The sequence below is a fragment of the Gobio gobio genome, assembly GCF_949357685.1.
Source record: "Gobio gobio genome assembly, chromosome: 1".
Taxonomy (NCBI): Eukaryota; Metazoa; Chordata; class Actinopteri; order Cypriniformes; family Gobionidae; genus Gobio; species Gobio gobio.
The window spans coordinates 32,619,118-32,640,098 of NC_137097.1; the positions used below are offsets into that span (position 1 = coordinate 32,619,118).

The 20,981-nt window shown below is 38.4% G+C and overlaps 1 protein-coding gene across 1 annotated transcript in view; it reads left to right on the forward strand.

Annotated features, from left to right (window-relative positions):
* vwa3a (von Willebrand factor A domain containing 3A) overlaps positions 1–20,981 on the forward strand; it is a gene marked incomplete at both ends in the record, with an annotated part of 46,892 nt that overhangs the window by 18,736 nt on the left and 7,175 nt on the right. The window contains 11 exons of the mRNA XM_079807930.1: positions 5,596–5,734; positions 6,591–6,694; positions 6,797–6,877; positions 9,115–9,212; positions 10,503–10,622; positions 15,962–16,036; positions 16,470–16,611; positions 17,224–17,416; positions 17,655–17,725; positions 18,975–19,121; positions 20,300–20,366. Coding sequence (XP_079664056.1) covers positions 5,596–5,734; positions 6,591–6,694; positions 6,797–6,877; positions 9,115–9,212; positions 10,503–10,622; positions 15,962–16,036; positions 16,470–16,611; positions 17,224–17,416; positions 17,655–17,725; positions 18,975–19,121; positions 20,300–20,366 — 1,237 coding nt within the window. The remainder of the gene's footprint in view (positions 1–5,595; positions 5,735–6,590; positions 6,695–6,796; positions 6,878–9,114; positions 9,213–10,502; positions 10,623–15,961; positions 16,037–16,469; positions 16,612–17,223; positions 17,417–17,654; positions 17,726–18,974; positions 19,122–20,299; positions 20,367–20,981) is intronic.

The following is a 20,981-nucleotide window of genomic DNA, read 5'->3' on the forward strand; positions in this document are numbered from 1 at the left end:
TGGACGAGAAGGCCTGGCTCACAGTCTCCACTCTAATTCATCCCAAAGGTGTTCTATTGGGTTGAGGTCAGGACTCTGTGCAGGCCAGTCAAGTTCCTCCACACCAAACTCGCTCATCCATGTCTTTATGCACCTTGCTTTGTGCACTGGTGCACAGTCATGTTGGAACAGGAAGGGGCCATCCCCAAACTGTTCCCACAAAGTTGTCCAAAATGTCTTGGTATGCTGAAGCATTAAGAGTTCCTTTCACTGGAACTAAGGGGCCAAGTCCAACCCCTGAAAAACAACCCCACACCATAATCCCCCCTCCACCAAACTTTACACTTGGCACAATGCAGTCAGGCAAGTCCCGTTCTCCTGGCAAACGCCAAACTCAGACTCGTCCATTGGATTGCCAGACAGAGAAGCGTGATTGGTCACTCCAGAGAACACGTCTCCACTGCTCTAGAGTCCAGTGGCGGCGGGCTTTACACCACTGCATCAGACGTTTTGCATTGCACTTGGTGATGTAAGGCTTGAATGAGCTGCTCGGCCATGGAAACCATTCCATGAAGCTCTCTATGCACTGTGCTTGAGCTAATCTGAAGGCCACATGAAGTTTGGAGGTCTGTAGCCATTGACTCTGCAGAAAGTAAGTGACATGGAAGTGATTGAAACACCTGAATTCAAGGATTTGGAGGGGTGTCCCCATACTTTTGGCAATATAGTGTATTTAAAATACATGGCATACAAGTTTCAAAAGAAATGGCATTATATTTATGTAAGTATATTTTATTTTACCAATAAATTTTGTCAGTACATCCAGAAGCCTTTACAAAGACAATAGAAGTGATAATGAATTTACATATGAAATAACATAAATTAAGTGTCTGAAAAACACAGTTTAAACCCAAGTATATTATTGCCGTAATAAGTACTAAGAATGCTAATGAATTCCTGAAATGTACTTTAAGAAATACTAACATAGTATATGTCCACAAAAACATTGATATGGTACCCAGGCACGGATTTAGAAAGCAGAGGCCCCTGGGCACAAAATCGGAGGCCCCCCAGAACTCGTGGCCCAAACTCACACAGCTTAAAAAAAATTTGTCCTAAACATGACACAAGCTTATATTAAGGGCTTCAAAATAACTGGTAACACAGTTAACAAGTTTTAAGCAGTTTGCCCTGTGTAAAAGATTTGTGCTGTTTAATGCGTTTAAGAATTTTTTTTGTTGATTTTCTGTAGCATAAAGCCTCAAAATTACATTAAAATATAGGCTACATTTGTTTGATTTCATTAAATAAAAAAAGTAAAAAACAAAAAAAAAATAATAATTAGGCTATAGGCCTATATATATATAATAATAATTTTATATATAAGAACATTTTAATATAACCGTAGAAAGAAAAGTAGCTACACAGAATAATAGCTATAGCCTAAGTTACTTTTTTTTTGTAATTGCGATTACATTTTATTGAACGATTACATAATTGTGGCCTCCGTAATTGTAATCACGATTACAAATTCGATCAATTGTGCAGCCCTGTCAGGAGAGGACGAGCTTTCTGCAAGTGAATCTCCGCTAAAATTCAAGCTTCCGTGAATGAGCGCGCACAATTGAATAAATCAAACGAAGCACAATAGAATATAGTGCAATCATTCTGACTAAAACTGGCAATTCTAGGATTTTCATTTTATGGGGGCTCAGCCCCCAGTGAGGGTATAAAAAAAATGGTAACACTTTAGTTTAGGGTCCAATTCTTACTATTAACTGCATATTAGGATATTGGCTTGCTCCCCCGAGAAAATTTAGATTTCTATGATCTACCTAATGTGCATTTTAAGTTGTTCTGAACGCCAAAAAATTTGATATAGCAATACCTTGAAAACCATGTCAGTGGGTAGATATGAATGATATAGTTTTTCCATTTTTGTCAGTGAAGATATTTATATGTTTTATGAATCATTTTCATAGACATGTTAATTTACTGAAGGCTACTAGGAAAGCTAGGTAACTAAATTTATGAAATTAATTCACAATATGCACACAATCATTATTAATCTGCCCAATACAGGCTGTGAAAAAAGCTGAACTTTTTCATTTACTGAATGCTACAAATGGAATTATTAATTTACAATATGCACACATTCATTACTATTAATCTTATGCCTAATCGGATGAAAACGGCTTTGTTAATATTTCTTATTTGTTAATTAGCTATAGGCCTATTTTAAATGACATTACATTGGCCAATTAATTCAATTGAAAATGTCGAAATTAGACAAAAGTTTATTCATTTGAGTGAACATTTCTGACTTAGAGAAGCAGCTGTCAAATATGAAATGTTTAGTTTAGCTTCATATCTCGCACTTGACGTCGAGTCGTGCTGCCAAAATTCGCGCTCAGCCTCAGCAGCTTCTGTGCGTTCATAAAGCCTGCCTACTCTGATTTGATTGGTTTTCTCAAATATTTTGACATTGACATTTATGTCCGTTTTTAATTATTTTGTTAAATCAAGTTAAACTAAATGGAAATGACAAATGACTAGCTGAAATAAAAATATATTTTATTTTACTTGAGTTAACATGTTTTCATGTTCTTAGTTTTAGTTTGAGTCAACTTAGTTACTTATAACCCCAATAATAGCCCTGCATGTTAGATTATATGATTATTAGTAGCTACTTGAGCAAATAGTTTATGTAAAATGCATTAAAAAAAGCGCTTTTTAATCACATAAAATAGTGATTTAATCAGCCTAACGATTAAATATTAGCTTAAAGATTAAAAACAACAAAGCGATACTTCTGCAGTGATCTGACGGGAAAGACGAAAGATATAATTATAGAATTATAGAAAGAAAAAAATATGTGAAATATTACGTGAATGTAGGTTACCCTCAACTAGAGAATGAGTCCTACATATTAGGCTTTGCATTGATAAGCCTCGAAAGCGTATCTTGTCATACAAATGAACAGTCAACATTAATACAACAAGGTTACATGATTTAAAAAGCAACATATCGTACGGGGACAGATGGGTGGTGAAATCTTATGAAAAGTTTAGTTTATGAAAGGTGCTGGGCTTGCCTCTAGCTCGCTCTAGCTAAATCAGAAAAAAATATTTATTTAGGAGGTGGGTCGGTGGACGCAGATTCGGAAGGCTTCTGCGCCGATCCGGGCATTTAATCAGGGTTTTTAATAAGGGGGAAAAGTAATAGATGCCTACGGTAATGTAGCCTACGTTAACCTACCAGTCACCGCCGGTGCGCCGTGCAGGCAGTATCTGCGTCGAGCCGAGTTTTGAAAAAAGTGGAGATGGTTGGAATAATGCTAATTAAATCCTCTCTGGTATCCTTCTCCCTTTTTACTTTCCGTTTTGTGGCTCCACCGTTTTTTTTAATCCATGTCGGGTTTTTTTTCGATGTCCTCAACTCTCTTTTTTTCACACTTCTTCTACGTCTTGCAGCTATCAACAGTTTCCGCAGTAAGCTCATCAGACACAGCCGATAGGCTACTGGTCATGATACTTTTTTTTGTGTGCAAATAAATTATTGTTAACACGCATACACACAAACACACACTCATTCATTCATTTTGTTTTAATTTTAAATAAAAAAAAGGGATGAAGCCACACAGTTAGTGGGGTCTTGGAGGCCCCTAGAGGTCGGAGGCCCCCGGGCACCGGCCCAATCGGCCCGGTGGTAAATCCGGCCCTGATGGTACCATGTTAGTACCGTGGCACTTTTTGTTCATGAATCCTTTTGTTTTCCTATGATGCATGTATCACCCCACTGAGCAAAGGCGTACGTTGAAAAGACGTCCACTGAGGAGCCAGAATGAAAGTTTATATGACGTCGCACATCCGATATAGACGCTCATGGAACCTCAAGGTAAAAAACTAGTTCAAATGTGCTCATTGTGGACATAGTTTCCATTTGTAATTGCAAAGCAACTCACAGACAGTGTGTGTTTGTCCAGAAATCATGAAAATAAAAGAAACTTAGCTCACACCTTTAGACACTTTAGACAACTTAGCATCTGTAATTCACACATCTTTGGATCGTGAGAGAATCGTGGGATTCAATCCAGGATCTTCTTGCTGTGAGGAGACAGTGTTTCCCACTGAGACACTGGTGCTGCCCTTAATCACAGACATAAGACACACTTTGACTATTTCTGTCAGACGTCTACAGAAGCTCTTACTGAGAATTAACAGAGGTTTAGATGTTGATGTTTATGTTTGAAACACAATAGTTATGGCTGAGAAAGCAAAGATAAAGTGACTTCAGGTGTTGTCAGCTTCTTGTTGATGACTAAATCATCAGAAGTCTAGAATCTGATGTTGTGCTTTTGAGTTTTATGTTCTTGTTTGGACAAAGAATCATTTGTTTATATACTATAACCTTGTGAATCCACTGTAGCAGGACTAATAGCAATAAAATAATCACTTATCCTGAAAGATGATAAAACAGAATGTGCACATTATTTAGAGAAAATATTTCACATAGTCACACGCAGACATCAAGATTTTGCATATGATCCACAACAACGGTGACAATCATAACAAAAAAAACGTCATACTGCAATGCATGATGGGTAGCTTCAAAGTACAAAACTCATGCTTGATTGTCACCGTTGTTGTGAATCATATGCAAAATCTTGATGTCTGTGTGTGACTATGAGAAATATTTTCTCAAAACCATATGCACCTGCGGTTTTTTCATCTTTCAGGATGAGTGATTTGTTTATTGCTGTTGGTGTCAATACAGCAGATTCACAAGGTTATAGTATATAAACAAATTATTAATTGCCAAACAAGAACATAAAACTCAGAAGCACAACATCAGATTCTTGACTTCTGATGATTTAATCATCAACAAGGAGCTGACAACACCTGAAGTCGCTTTATCTTTGCTTTCTCAGCCATAACTATTGTGTTTCACGCACACAGTTACAGCAGCCAAAGAAAAGCTAACACCAATATGGGGACCAAGAGCCCAACTAAAGCAAATGCTTCCCACCACAATGGTGACTTCAAATGAAACATAAACATCAACATCTAAACCTCTGTTAGTTGTCAGTAAGAGCTTCTGTAGACGTCTGACAGAAATAGTCAAAGTGTGTCTTATGTCTGTGATTAAGGGCAGCACCAGTGTCTCAGTGGGAAACACTGTCTCCTCACAGCAAGAAGATCCTGGATTGAATCCCACGATTCTCTCACGATCCAAAGATGTGTGAATTACAGATGATAAGTTTTCTAAAGTGTCTAAATGTGTGCTAAGTTTCTTTTATTTTCCTGATTTCTGGACAAACACACACTGTCTGTGAGTTGCTTTGCAATTACAAATGGAAAATATGTCCACAATGAGCACATTTGAACTAGTTTTTAACCTTGAGGTTCCATGAACGTCTATATCGGACGTGCAGAACACGTCAAAAACAGACGTCATAAAAACTTTCATTCTGGCTCCTCAGTGGACGTCTTTTCAACGTACGCCTCTAGGGGCAAAGACATTTAAAAGACGTCTTTTGGACATAACTTTGCTCAGTGGGATGATTGTGAGGGCTGAAAACGTTTTGACTTTCAGTCTTAACTTCTACCTCCCCAGATCTCCGTGGGTTTGGACAGTCTTGCTCTTTCTGACTTCAGTCCTGTAAGTCCTGCTCTCGGTGCTCCGCTGTGCTTCAGACCCGCAGGTCCAGTTCCCCAAACCTCAAGTGAATGGCTGAAGACCCACGGCCTGAAGGGTATCTGCCATTCCTCGCCTTCTCAAACTTCTGTAATGTTACATACATTCTGATGCATGAAATATGACGTTTCCAAGTGAAACAGAATATTCAACAATAAAAAAGTAAGGTAGGAAATTGATTAAGAAAATACTGTATTATTCCGAATATAAGATGATGTTTAAATACATTTTACCAGTATTTACCATACAATACAAACATTTAAATATGTAAAATAAGCAATATGACAATTATTTTCATATAAAAGCATTTTCTAAGCATTTTATAAAAAAAATATTTCTAAAATGCAAGATTTGGTCTTCAAAAAGCTTTGAAAAAATGTGAAAAGGGGGGGTCGTCATATATTCAGAACAATACAGTAAATAGGGTAAATTGTGAATTAATGTCTTTATCAAAAAAGTCAAGAAACAGGTTGGGTTGTGTAGACTGAGTGAAACGGCTTCTCAAACAAGAACAAATGCAGGGCGGGGCTTGATTTTATCCATGAGGAATTGATTGGATGGTTGTGGTTTGCTATTGGTGGATCTCATGTGAGTGACAGGTTATTGTCACTGAAGAGAGGGGGGGAAGTTATTTTGATTAAAGATTATGAGGGCATATACGTAGATTAAAAAAATAATGATGTGCATGGATAAATCACTTAATAAATACTGCAATATTCCATAAAAAACTGTCAATTGCATTACGCCTTTAAGATGCTATAAATGTTCTCAATAGTCAGCACTATAACTACCAAAAAGCACAGTCTGACGGACATATTTATTGCAGCATGTGTCAGTTTAATTGCGAGTGTGTGTCTTGTGTGAGCTCTCTTGATCAGAGTGGTTAGTCTTGGCTTACAGTTGTGTTCCTGCAGCTCAGAAGCTGGATCTGTATCAGCTGCTGGCTCGTAATGCCTATTCTCCACAAGAGACGTTTGTGCCAATCTTGGGAAAGACTGTTTCCGCTACAGTTCATGAGGTGATGAACATGTCCTGCTGCATTTATGAATCCATTTTGAGTCCCATCTGTTCACCTGTACAGCAGACTCCCTGAACTAACTCTAGCTGTGTTTGTCTGCAGCGGGTCATGGTGCAGTTTGAGTGGCATGATGGAACAGTCAAGAATTTGCATGTCGATCTTCCATCACTGCAAAAGTACCAGGTACATTTTTTAATTCACAAACTCGTAACTTATGCTGCCTTCACGTGCTATCGGAAATGTCCTACTTCCCTGAAGTACAAGCTTGTCACGTTCAAGTGCTTTGCCGTCGGACAGGAATCATGGGGAATCGTGCCTGTTTCTTGGGGAAATCTTATTAAAGCCTAAATGTACTGAAGATATTTCATTTTGATTAAAATGTAGCGTCCTGTTTGTTGACAACCATATACTGTAAAAATTCACCATAATATCTAGATAGTAGCTTGCTGACAATTCTTGAATTTCGGTCAGATACAGGCTATTTTCGCTGTTTGTAAAACATACATGCTTCAAATTGTTATTCATTAAATATGCATTACTTTAATGACAAGACAAGGTGATGAGCTGTTGTGTAAAAACTAGTAAAGAATACCATTGCAGCATCAATCCTTCTCCCCCGCTAGAAATTTGATGTTCCCAGAATGTTCTCAGAACGTACCCGCTGGTGTCAAGGACGTCACCTAGTAATGTTCCCAGAACGTTTACGAGATGGTCATGATGTGGAGTTCTTTAAAGGGTTGGGGGACGTTAACTGGAGGACCTTCAGGGAACGTTCTGGGAATGTTTAGGGGACCATTACGATAGGACGTTTCCTCTACACTACATTCCCATAACGTTTGCAGGACCTTTAGGGGGCCAACCTAGAATGTTATATTTTTGGTCGTATTTAGGTCCTTCCATCACATTTACAGAACATGTTTAAGTGAATCAATGTACACTTGGCTACTTTGCAAATGAGGGTCAGTAAAACGCAGGATTTGCACAAAAGTTGCTTATCAAAAATGGATCAATACCAACTCTTAGTGATCCAACTTCAGAACACGCAAGTACATAATGTATGTGTTTGCAAATAGCCTTTCTGAATGTGCTAATGAGGCTTAATTTAACCCTTGTCTCTTACTGACCAGAGCTTGTTATTTTTAGCTTGAAAATGCTCACGCCTGTACAATTCAGAAGCGCACCTTTATTGCTTCTTTAAAATAAAACTAATGACATAGCTCTGCACAGTCACAAAAGGCGATTTGCATACATTCACAAAATATAAAGTGCGGTGCTTACATGTTTTGAATATGAAGTTGGACAACTTTGAGAAGCAACTTTTGCGCAAATCCTGTTTTACTGACCCTCATTTGCAAAGCAGCCCAGTGTACATAGATTCACACAAACATGTTGTGAAAGCATTCAGTAAACGTGATGGAAGGACCTAAATAGGACAGAAAAATTACATTATAGGTTGTCTCCTAAAGATCCTGCAAACGTTATGGGAATGTAGTGTAGAGACCACTGCACTGAACAAGATATGTTGCAGGGCATTCCCAAATGAAACGTCCCCATCTGAAATACAGGGAACCGTATGAGAACTTTCTGTTAATGTCCCAAATGTTCTCTTTGTAACGTGGCAATGTGACCATAGAATAACCAAAATGGAACGTCCCCCTAAAGTAATATCTGGAATATTTATGTTTATTGAATGACAAACAGAGGACCATGTGGGTATGTTGTTAACATCCCAAATATCCTCTTTGTCATGATTAAAGTTCATGGCCTGCCCATCTCGGGAACTTGGGTATCAAAATGATCTTTCCCAGTGGTAAATACGACTTGAGAGGGTGTTCATGTCCAATTTCCTACTAGGAAACTTGTATTTACGATAATTCCAATAGCATGTGAAGGACGCATTAAACTGGGAAACTCCTGAGCGAACAATGATTTCATTAGCTTTAATGATAGCGTACACCTATTACAAAAATATGGAGACATGTGCATTACATACAGGGCATAAAAACAGTGCATAAAAAACAAGATACTGTAACCATGAATGAATTCCTTCCTAAAATGTACAAATTCTAGTCTTGTGTCCACAAAGTCTCCACTTAATCTGTGGGACTCCATACTGATATACTTTATATTGCAGAGTTGCCATACACCGTATTTGATGCTGACACGTCCCTTCCAATGTACACACTAAAGTAAACACAATTTCACTTGGTTGTTCATCTCTACTTGAAGACTGCATTAGCCACTAGACAGTTCTCTAAAACCACTCCAAATGCATGTCTTCAAACGCTATTATTTACCTAACTAGAGCCGTCACAGAGACAGGTCTGATATCTCAGGACTCCCATTACACTGATGTCTGTCAGCCAGTGAGGACGTGTGCTATTCCATAAATAATTGCTCACTTCGTCTTTCATGTGCAGAAGCGGCTGATGGGTGCTGTGCATCTGTTTGAAAGGAGGGTTGAGTGGCTGAATGGGACGGCCAGCCAGCAGATATGGGGAACCGTGTGTGAGCAGAGGTGAGAACCTGTAGCTTTGAGACAGTGTGTCCCAATCCTTTCAGTAGCACCCTACCCAGTGGACTTCACAAATCATAGGGAGCATATCTCTTCTGAGGGGCACTGATTTCCAACACTTATGCATGTTACTTACAGTTAAATTAACATGTTATAGTTTAAATTTATATTAAATGCAATTAGTTGAACTTAAGAGTGTTTTTTGACCCACTTAAATGGATAATTCACCCAGAAACACTGATGATCTCTTCCTCACTGCACCTGTTAGTGGGTGGGATATATTAGACAGCAAGTGAACATTTTGTCCTCAAAGTTGATGTGTTAGACGCAGGAAAAATGGGCAAGCGTAAGGATTTGAGCGAGTTTGACAAGGGCCAGATTGTGATGGCTAGACGACTGGACCAGAGCATCTCCAAAACTGCAAAACTGAGCAAAAATGGTTCAGAAATTGTTTGAGGAGGACAACAATGAGTTTGAGGTGTTGACTTGGCCTCCAAATTCCCCAGATCTCAATCCAGTCGAGCATCTGTGGGATGTGCTGAACAAACAAGTCCGATCCATGGAGGCCCCACCTCACAACTTACAAGACTTAAAGGATCTGCTGCTAACATCTTGGTGCCAGATACCACAGCACACCTTCAGGGGTCTAGTGGAGTCCAACAACTGTTTTGGCAACAAAAGCGGGACCCACACAATATTAGGTCATAATGTTATGCCTGATCAGTGTATTATCTGCAAGTACAGATTTTTGTTTTTTAAATGCATTACAAGTGCACATTCAATACAATTAAGAGCACTTCTTTTTCACAAGGGATATCACTTCAGAGGACGTAGAGGGGACATTATTGATGTACAGCCATGTTTAGGGAGCAGTGAACACTGCCTAGGGTTCCTGTCACTTGTAGTTTTCGACTGGTTTTACTTGAGGTCTTGAGTACCAAAACTATTCATTGTACAAAAGTAAACAAAAATAACCTTAAAATCAATCATGGAAATGCATTAATAATCTCATGAACTGCACAGTAGCAACAACAGCAGACGTACACTTTACAGTCTTGACAGTTTGAGTGCTTTTTAAATGCTCTCAGCAGCCAATAATTGAAAAACGGCCCACATCAAACACATTGTGGTCAGCACAAACAATGTTTATCCCTGTAAGATAAACTTGAGTATTAGTGCATATTGATCCTTGTTTGCCAGCCTTTATCCTTTGTGGAAATCCATTAACGCTGGACTGATGTTGGGTCAGGAGTGTGTTTGTGTGTCTCAGTCTCTCTGTCTGTCTCCGTAAAGGGTGCAGGTTCTTCTGGACATGTCTGGGATGAACACGCACTACCAGCTCCACATCCAGCATGCCCTCCGGATACTCCTGCAGGAGCAGCGGGCTAATAAACACAGCTTCAATGTCATTGTGTAGGTCAAACACACTGTCGGGTATTTTCACTTATTTATAATGTGACAGATTATGATCTGCTTTGTCATTTGGTCCCAAAGTCACCTGTCGCTTTCTACCTAGAACTGATTTTATATCTTGAGATTTTCCTCTATATATACAATACAAGTCAAACGTTTGGACATGACTGACTGAAAATCTTTTAATCTAAAGATGTATGCTTGAATGCTTGAAATTACACAATTCTGTATACAAATATAAAATGCCTATTTGTGAATTTTGTGATCAAATTTACAACACAAAGGCTTTAGCTTATCTTTGAAACACAAAGGCCCATGCAACCAAAACATTCAAGCTTCCAAGACTTTGTAAAAGTAATGCAAAATAATCGAGCAAACCAATTCAGAACCAATGATGTTTGTGCACGTAAAGCAAGTACAATTGAGATGACCTTATAATACAACCTGAAATTAAAGCGATCGGGTCCTTTTTAGAAGACTTGGTTTAAACCGCTTGGATAAGTAATGGAATATAGACAAAGGGTGGAGATGGCTTTGATTTCACTTTTTAAGTCGCTACATAATTCCCATACTTCCATTTGTGTTATTTCATAGTTTTGATGGTGCCATTATTCAAAAATGTGGACAATAGCGAAACTAAAGAATTACCCAGCTAACAGATTTTTGTTATAAGAACTTTCTCCAAATATTCTGCGTTTTTTCTGGGAATGTAAACAATTTCCAGTTTTCTTGACGTTAGAGGATGTTCCTCTAACGTTCTTTCAACTTAATTTTGATTAAAACTTAACATTCCAACATTCTAGGAACGTCGCCATTCATCATCTGAAACGCAGCAATGTTAAAATGCAGCAAATGATCATTATCACATCAGCTGAGTTTAATACTTTTCAATAACGCTTCAAGTCAACAGTCACAGAAAAAGCAGTTGTTAAAACAACTTTAATGCAGTAATTTGACCATTAAAACAGCCATGTTGATCAGCTTTATCAATGCTTTAGAAATGTTTTCTGAAAACACCTGCAATTGCTGAATAAAAGTATCTTAACATAAGTCAAGGGTCAAGAGCCCAACTAAATCAAACACTGATCACCATAATGGTGACCTCAAACTAAACGTTTTCAACCAATCATCAACATCTAAACCTCTGTTGATTCTCAATAAGAGCTTCTGTAGACGTCTGACAGAAATAAAGTCAGTCTGGTTAGTAATGTGTGAAGCTGGTAATGCTGTTTGTGGAGTTGTTTAATCCTCCTCTGCTGAGAAGAAAGTTGTAGTTTGTGTTCTTATTTCTCTGTGTTTGATTGATTGAGAGAATGTTTCAGGAGCATCATACCAACCTTTAAATAACCTTTAAATAACATTATATTAACAATACGGAAACTGGACATTTTATGTTCTTGGAATGTTACAAATCATTGTTTCTAGAATGTTGAATTGTTAATCGAACATATGAGGAACATCATACCTTTTAAAACACGTTCCTGTGAAAAAAATAGACCAGAGGTGTCCAATCCTGCTCCTGGAGGGCCACTGTCCTGCAGAGTTCAGCTCCATCCCTATTAAACACATCTGAACCAGCTACTGAAGTCTACTAGGCGTACTAGAAACTTCTAGGCAGATGTGTTGAGGCAAGTTGGAGCTAAACTCTGCAGGACACTGGTCTTCAGGACCGAGTTTAGACACCCCTGGTCTATACTTTAAATTGGCATAATATGCTCATGTGAATCTAGAACAGAACAGCTCACAGAGGTGCATTCGGCACTTTGCATAAATGCAAATTTGCACTTTTCAGCTAAAAATGGGCCTGTGCATGACACAACTGTGCCAGAGCAACAGAATTGAGGTGCAGGTACAAGCAGGAACAGACCGACTATAAGGAGCACTGGGACTTTTCTCAGTGGCTTGGTCGACTTGTGGTCCAGCTGTCGATCCTGAATTTAGATGCTAAATAAATAAACAAAGGTTGTAATAGGAGAAAAATAAATTTTGATATCATCTGGCCAGCCTATTTAAGCTGCAGTGGTGGATCCTGTTTTGAACAGTTTTGAAAATATGAACTACACTATATTGCCAAAAGTATTGGGACACCCCTCCAAATCATTGAATTCAGGTGTATAAAGAGTCCTGACCTCAACCCGATAGGACACCTTTGGGATGAATTAGAGCAGAGACTGTGAGCCAGGCCTTCTCGTCCAACATCAGTGCCTGACCTCACAAATGCGCTTCTAGAAGAATGGTCAAAAATTCCCATAAACACACTCCTTAACCTTGTGGAAAGCCTTCCCAGAAGAGTTGAAGCTGTTATAGCGGCAAAGTGTGGGCCAACTCCATATTAAACCCAATGGATTAAGAATGGGATGTCATTAAAGTTCATGTGCATGTAAAGGCAGGCGTCCCAAAACTTTTGGCAATATAGTGTAGATAATACAGTAGGCAGCAGTTAGGCTAGTCCATCTTTGCTCCCTATATGTATTAAATTATCACTGGATATCATGGTACAGCTCCAGTATACACACTCTTAATAATAAAGGCTCTTTAATGGCATCTATTAAAGAAGCTTTAACATCCATGGAACCTTTCAAAAGGTTCATTATAATGGAAAATGTTCTTCAGATGATTAAAAATCTTCACACTAAGAAAAATTGGTTATTTTAAGATCTGATAGATTCCGGAACTAACAGGAAAGGTTCTCAGAACGTTCTCTCAAAGTTATGAACAAACGTTCTTCACTGTTAATAGAATGTTCATTCAGTTTGGTTAGTTATCTGGTCTTCAATAATGTTCTCAATGTTATACATCATTCTTAGAACGTTTCTTTTAAATGTTTTAGTTTTTATTACTTCAAAGAACATTCAACAGTTCACTTTCAATAATGTTTGCAAAATTATAAATTGGAATGTTAAACCAAGAAAAAACTATAATTTAAAACAGTTTTATTTTTAAATGGACATTTTAAACATTCAAGGAACATTCAGAAATACCATTTTCATAACTTAGCAAAACGTTTTAAGAACATATTTTTGTTAGCTGGGTCTTTGAGGAAACCAAAATGGTTATTCTATGACACTGGAACCTTTTGGTATCTTATTTTCAATAGTGTAAATTTGTAATGTTCTCTGCTGTGTGCACATGTACCTGTGCGAATCCCAACATTCATAAATCAGTTAACGTACAGAATGATTTTTGCATCGTCGCGCACACTTACACAGAGGAAATGAAGGCATTAATGGGCCAGTATAAAGCCTCTGTGCCATTTATCTTCAACAGTTGTCTGCTCCTGTTTTAGCATAGTCATGAGCGATCTACTTTAGTCTGGCATGAATAGAAGTCTTAATAGATTTTGCCTGGGAGCGCGTGCAGCGCACATACCTGCTCTTAATACTGCAGAGCAGCTGCACGCTTCACCCCAGAGCATTTCATCAGGTCACATGACTCAGGCCTTACCTTGAGGAACAGTGTCACTCCATTATTTAATGAATCTATTACATTTATGGTGGACCCACATTTACATACACACCTTGTATGTGTTATTATCTGGATCATTTGTGTTCTACAGTAGCCTTTGAACTCTGTTCATTTACTTGTAATTTCCATAGTATTTCCATAACTTGATAGTTTATATATGGCAAATTAATGCCCAACAGGATTTGAAGTTAGCCGTATTTTTGTAGGCCAACCATAAATTAGCTTCACCATCATCGACCCAGCTGACAAAAATATCTTCTAAGAATGTTTTGGTAACGTTCCCATTAAGTTATTTCTGAATAATTTCTCTGAACATTCAAACCATCCATTTTGTTTAACATTAAAAAAAAAAATCTTGGTTCTTTCAAACGTTAAGGGAACATACCATTTTATCACTCTTCAAACATTATGAGAACGTTAGTTTTGAATGTTATCTGAACATTCCGAAACAATTAGTAATAATTGATGATGGGCCGTTGAATTATTGTAAAATTATTGCACACAATGTGAACCGCGGGTGTGCATTATTTTTCAAATAATTCAACGGCCCAGAGTAAATTATTCCACTTATACTACAGTTACCACACCTCAAAACATTGTTCAGATGATGTATTTCAAGATATTTGTAAGGTTTTGACCTTAAAACACTAATAAAAACAGGACTAATTTCTTACAAATCTAAACCCAAGCCTCCGTTGCTAATTCCAAAAAGTAATTTTAGAGCTAGTAACAGAGGCTTGAGCCACTGATAGCAGACTAATGCAGTTATATTAGTTATTAGAGAGAGAGGGAGATTAAGCGTGTGTATTACCTGTCTATTATTCTGTGTGTCTCTCAACAGTTCGGCAGTATTCTACTAATAGTGAAACTGTAAGTTTATCTGCTTCAAGAACAGCGCCGTTATTGCCACACTAGTGAGAAATGCCATGTTGCTTTTAAGTTGCTAAACTATTTACTGATAAAATTGTCAAGAGCTCCACTGACAACACGTTTCTGTGTGTGTGTGTGTCCGCACTATGTGTGTGTGTTTGACTAGGAGAGAGCTGGAGAAAGAGAGTATGTGTACATGGAAATAATTTGTCATTTTTATCCTATTGTTTACTATATTTCTTTGCTTGGTCAGTGTCGCTGTGGGTTTTGGTTATTTTGCTGTTGTATATACTGTAAAGACTTTTGAAATAACTGAAATCATTTTGCGAATTGAGTTGTAATGCGGTCAAGACCTGCCTGGAACTACTTTAACCGTGCGTTTCCCTGAAAATAATTCCAGACCTTAGAATGTTTGTCAACCAATCAGATGCAAGCATTCAACAGCCCCGTAGTATAAATATTGATCATGTTTTTGTGCTGACCTTTTGAGAACATTATACCTTTGAACAAACGTTACTGGAAGAACGTTTGTTCATAACTTTGAGAGAACCTTGCCAAAACGTTATGAGAACATTCCCTGTTGGCTGGGAAGTCTTTATTTATAGTTTGCAAGAGGGCGATTATGAACACAACGAGTCTGTGAAAGCGACTAGTGAGTATAGATGAGTTTACCTCTTTTAATGACACTTGCTAGCAGCCGCCTTTTAAAACACAAGTAAAAATCACAAGGGGGTATTACAGATGTATTTTATGTTGTAAAATAAAACGTGAAAAAACGTTCACCACACATCTGAAGCATTTAACTAAAAAAAACATTCAAAAACCCATTGACTTTGGTATTATGGACCCGGAAGAGCTTTGCCTACAAAAATAAGTCATCTTTTCAGCACCCTTTAACAAATACGATGAAGATCTGAAGTGTACTGTATAACAGGAATCATGTATCTGAGTTTATTTCCTCTTTGTAACCGCATTCACTCTTCTGTATGTGATCTTGTTCACAGTTTTGGATCAGATGTCAAGTCATGGCAGGAGAAGATGGTTCCCTCCACCCATGAAAACCTTCAAGCAGTTTGGCAGTAAGACGAGAGAGGATGTGCTTTTGACTTCACAGTCTGTCGTGGTGTTTGCTAAGGCATCACTATTGCTTGTACTGCACTACAAGACCCTTTTATCAAACTCAATAAAAAAGGACATTCATCGGGTTACTAAACTAATTAGTAATTGCTGCATTTCGCCTTAGTTATTTCATTCTGAGTCCACTTAGTCTTACTGCATTTCAGTGACTGAATGTTTCAGCCTAGCACCTGTTTTTGTTCCCAAGTTCAGTTTAAGTTCATCCCAAAACAGCAAATCTCTGCAGCCTGCGTGCATTTCCTAATATAGCCTGTTCTGCTTCTTGAGGTCTAAAGTTTAATTGAAGCCCTGTAAGAAAGTGTCTTTTGGTGATAAATCTTACAACCTCCCGAGACCTCAGCGTGTGTGTGTGTGTGTGTGTGTGTGTGTGTTCAGGTGGATCCAGACATTAGAGTGTTTTGGGGGTCGTGATACTCTGGCTGCTCTACGGCGCGCTCTAGAGGAGGAACCGCAAGAAGAAGCAGCGCTGACTCATGGTGTTTACCTCCTCACCACCGGCATGCCAGATCAACACATGGTTAGTCGCACATTAATGGTTCTGTTTTATCGCACGCAAGACAATTCCTGTCCCATATTGTATTGTCTATACCCAGCTGACAAAAATGTTATAAGAACATTTTGCTAACATTCCCACCCAAAAATGAAAATTACCCCATGATTTACTCACCCTTGGGTCATCCTAGGTGTTTATGACATTCTACTTTCAGACGAATACAATCAGAGTTATATAAAAAAAAATGTCCTGGCTCTTCCAAGCTTTATAATGGCAGTGAATGGCAGCCCAAAATATGAATCCCAAAAAAGTGCATCCATCCATTATAAAATACTGGCTAATAAAAGCCTTCTGAAGCGAAGCGATGACATTCACTGCCATTATAAAAAATATGGGGTGACAGTTAAGGGGTTAATTATCTCATATTCATGTTTGAATGATTAAATTGATAACTTATTCCTTAATTTTGTTTGAGTCCTCCATATTATTGTTCACATTTTGATGAAGTGATGAATAACCATGTTGACCCTTGTAAAAATGAGCATGCCACCCTCTGCTGTTCATGTATTAGAGGTGCAGTTTCTATATTCTAATGTCACATTCAATAAGCGGTATTTTTCATACTATCCTCCTCAGGTGTCCGTCACTGCTTATGTGTCTGAGCGCTGCGGTGCAGCGAACCTGAACCTCCACGTGTGCCTGTTCACCGGAGAGGAGGACACCGTCCGCTGCCCTCCGCCTCGTCACGCCACACGAGCCGAAACTGCACACGCTCTGCGCGGCCTGGCACATGCAGGCAATGGACGCTTCCTCTGGACGACTGAGACTGGTGAGGAGAGGGTGTTGAATGAGTGTCTGAATGAGGGAGTTTTTTAAGGAAAAGAAGTTTGAGGTACTAAAAGGAAGTTTCGTTTCGAGACCATCATTCAGTTTTTACTCTGAATGTTATGCTGGTTTTCTCTCTGTCATATGTGCAGCACATGGTGCCTGAACCCAGTTTGTGTGAGTGTTTGTATTTGTGTGTGTGCAGTGGAAAATATGAGCCTCTCCCTTGTCTTTCCCTGCAGGCATCGTGGAGAGTGATGACATCAGTGCCCTAATTGGAGAAATGGAGACGGCCGCTAATTATTGTCAGAAGGTGAGTTCAGAGCAGTGCGTTTGGGGCGCTTTTCTCGCATGACCTGGACTTGACCTGTGTCCGCCGTGTTTGAATAATTCATGGGAAACCAAAGAAAAGTTTGAAGCACACCTGCAAGAAATGATCAGTTGTTTATCAAGGTTCATCCAGGTCTTGGTGTTCGTCCAGAAACAGCTGGATTTGTTGAAGATGTTTCATTACTCATCTGAGCTGCGTCCTCATCCTCAAGGGCATTTGTTTTTAAAGTCACACTGACATCAATAAATCTATCAATAATTGACCCTGTTTACTTTCTAAATACATACAGATTCATTGAATAATCAAATGTGACAGTAAAGACATCTGTAATGTTACAAATGATTTCTATTTCAAAGTAACGCTGTTCTTTTAAACTTTAACGTTTCCTCTCATGTATTCCTTACCTCAAACTACCTGGCTTCATTCCTAGGGGTGTAATAATATATCGTGTCACAATATATCACAATACAAAAACGCAACAATCTGTATTGTGTACATTTCACCCAAAAATGAAAAGTACAGAAACGTTTACAGAGTTTAGAGTACTAAATTAACCTCTTAACCTCCTAACCCTGATTATATTTACACTAATTTACTCTGGGACCATTTCCACCTGGATTTGGCCTACCCAAATTGAAAAGCTTCCCATACCCACATACAGTGGTCTAAATACACAATTTTGGTGTAATTTTACAGAAAACTCTTTGACGTTACATAAAACACTGCTAAAAGTGATAAACATTTAAGTATATGTTGTCTGAGCTGTAATAAGCCCCCCAAAAAGAGGCGCTTTCTTGCCAATTTGATTGGTCAAAACAGCTCTGGTTCAAGTGAAGTTGCTCCACAACGGATCAAGTCCAGACCAAACTTCCCGACCTCAAATGTTGTGGGCTGAGTTCGGCTGGCATCCAAGCTATAAATAAGTAATCTGAAGAGTGATAAATGGAGCGATCTCATTCTTATCTCTTTGACCTCAAATTTAACTTTGCACACACGTACAATGCTCTCCAACCTAACACTCACAGCACTAGACATCATATAAATGTTATATTCATAGAATACATGTTAAATATTTGCCCATTTAAGGCTTTTCTAGGAAATAAACAAAATGATAAAGCATTAGATGTAATATATTAGTTAAAAATGTCAATTATAAGGCAAGGTAATTGTATTCTTATGCATATTACACAACACTTTCTTATATTGGACTTTCATCCTTGTTTTCCTGCAGTGCTCTGAGCTACTGGACGCTCTGATCCAGAAGGGCTCCGGAAGAGGTTCAGGAGAAACGAGTACCCCGTCCCTCAAACCCCAAGCCTGGACCCGCAAAGCAAAACTGCCGTCTCCCAGACCCACAACACTCAGCCTGGCTCGACTGGTCAGATCACTGTCCTCATCTCACAGTCAGACATGACACTTGACATGCAAAGCAACCAATCACAGTTTGTTTTGTTCCACGTCATTTTTAGGGGTGTGAAAACGTAATGTCGACGTCCAATGACAAACCAGTGTGTAAAACTCTTGGACATATTTAAAGAGTCTGTACCGCAAATTTTACATACTTCACATACTTTTGAAAATCCAGCGTTTAGTTGATCCTGATAAGCGCTCATTGTCACAGTTGTGAACACAACGTCTTCATTTTTCCATTAGGGGGTTTGGCTTCACAACGGCTTTGTGTCCAGGTGGACCATTAAAGAACGCGACACACACGTCTCCTGGAAATCCTGTAGAATTCAACCAATCAGATCATGACTTTAAAACTCCCAAAGATTTCCAATTTTGTGTGCCTTATGCATCAGATGTACAACCAATGTCTACACATAGCCAGACATTTGACTATCAGCAAGTCCTGGGGCCAGTTGCATAAACTGTTAAGACTAGTCTTACAAGTTAGACATACATTTTTTTCTTTAAAACTGTTCATCATTTTTTAAAATCAGTTACATAAAAACATAGACTGGCCTATTTTGATACGATAAGTAAGACTGAATGCCACTTGCCTAACTGCTGGTGGATCATACTAGATCTTAAGACACTGTCTTAATATAATGGCTTAGTTTATGCAACTGGCCCCTGTTTAGCTTATTCTCGCCAAGAACTTAGACAGGAAGAGACTGTATGTCAGACATGTTTTGTTGTTATGTGCTGCTTAAGTGCAGCTTTATATGAAGTTGTTGATATCACGGATTATGTTAACCATCTTAGAAAATCATGCTGGTCTAAAAGATGGTCTTTTCATTAGGACACTTAAAGGGATAGTTCACTGAAAAGTCATCATGTTGTTCCAAACCTGTATTTCTTTCTTCTGATGACCACAAAAGAAGATATTTTGAACAATGTTAGTAACCAAACAGATTTGATGATCATTTACTTCCATTGTATGGACAAGAAACACTGAGGCATTTCTCAAAATATCTTCTATTGCGTTCCACAGAAGAAGAAAAAAGTCATACAGGCTTGAAATTACATGAGTATATGATGACATAATTTGTATCTCTTTAAGAGACTCATTACGAAGATGTTTTGACTGATCATGATGTATGATGTGAACAGGAAAGCAGGTTGGCACAGAACGGCTTGGCTTGGAGGCCGAACAGCTCTAAAGCAGAAATCCCAGCAGGTGTGACATCTTACCAACATCCTGACTCAAATTAATAGAGATCATATACCAAATGGTCCCTATTTGCCATCTGGACTGTTTGTTTTAATTCATTCTCTCTCTCTCTCTCTCTCTCTCTCTCTCTCTCTCTCTCTCTTTCTCTCTCTCTCTCTCTGTCTCTCTTTCCATATATATATATATATATATATATATATATATATATATATATATATATATATATATATATATATATATATATATATATATATATATATATATATATATATATAATATATATATATATATATACTGTATACATATACACCGATCAGGCATAACATTATGACCTAATATTGTGTTGGTCCCCCTTTTGCTGCCAAAACAGCCCTGACCCGTTGAGGCATGGACTCCACTTGATCCCTGAAGGTGTTAGCAGCAGATCCTTTAAGTCCTGTAAGCTGCGAGGTGGGGCCTCCATGGATCGGACTTGTATTGAAGTGATGCTCGATTCGTTTGAGATTTGGGGAATTTGGAGGCCAAGTCAACACCTCAAACTCGCTGTGCTCCTCAAACCATTCCTGAACCATTTTTGCTTTGTGGCAGGATGCATTGTCTGCTGAAAGAGCCACAGCCACC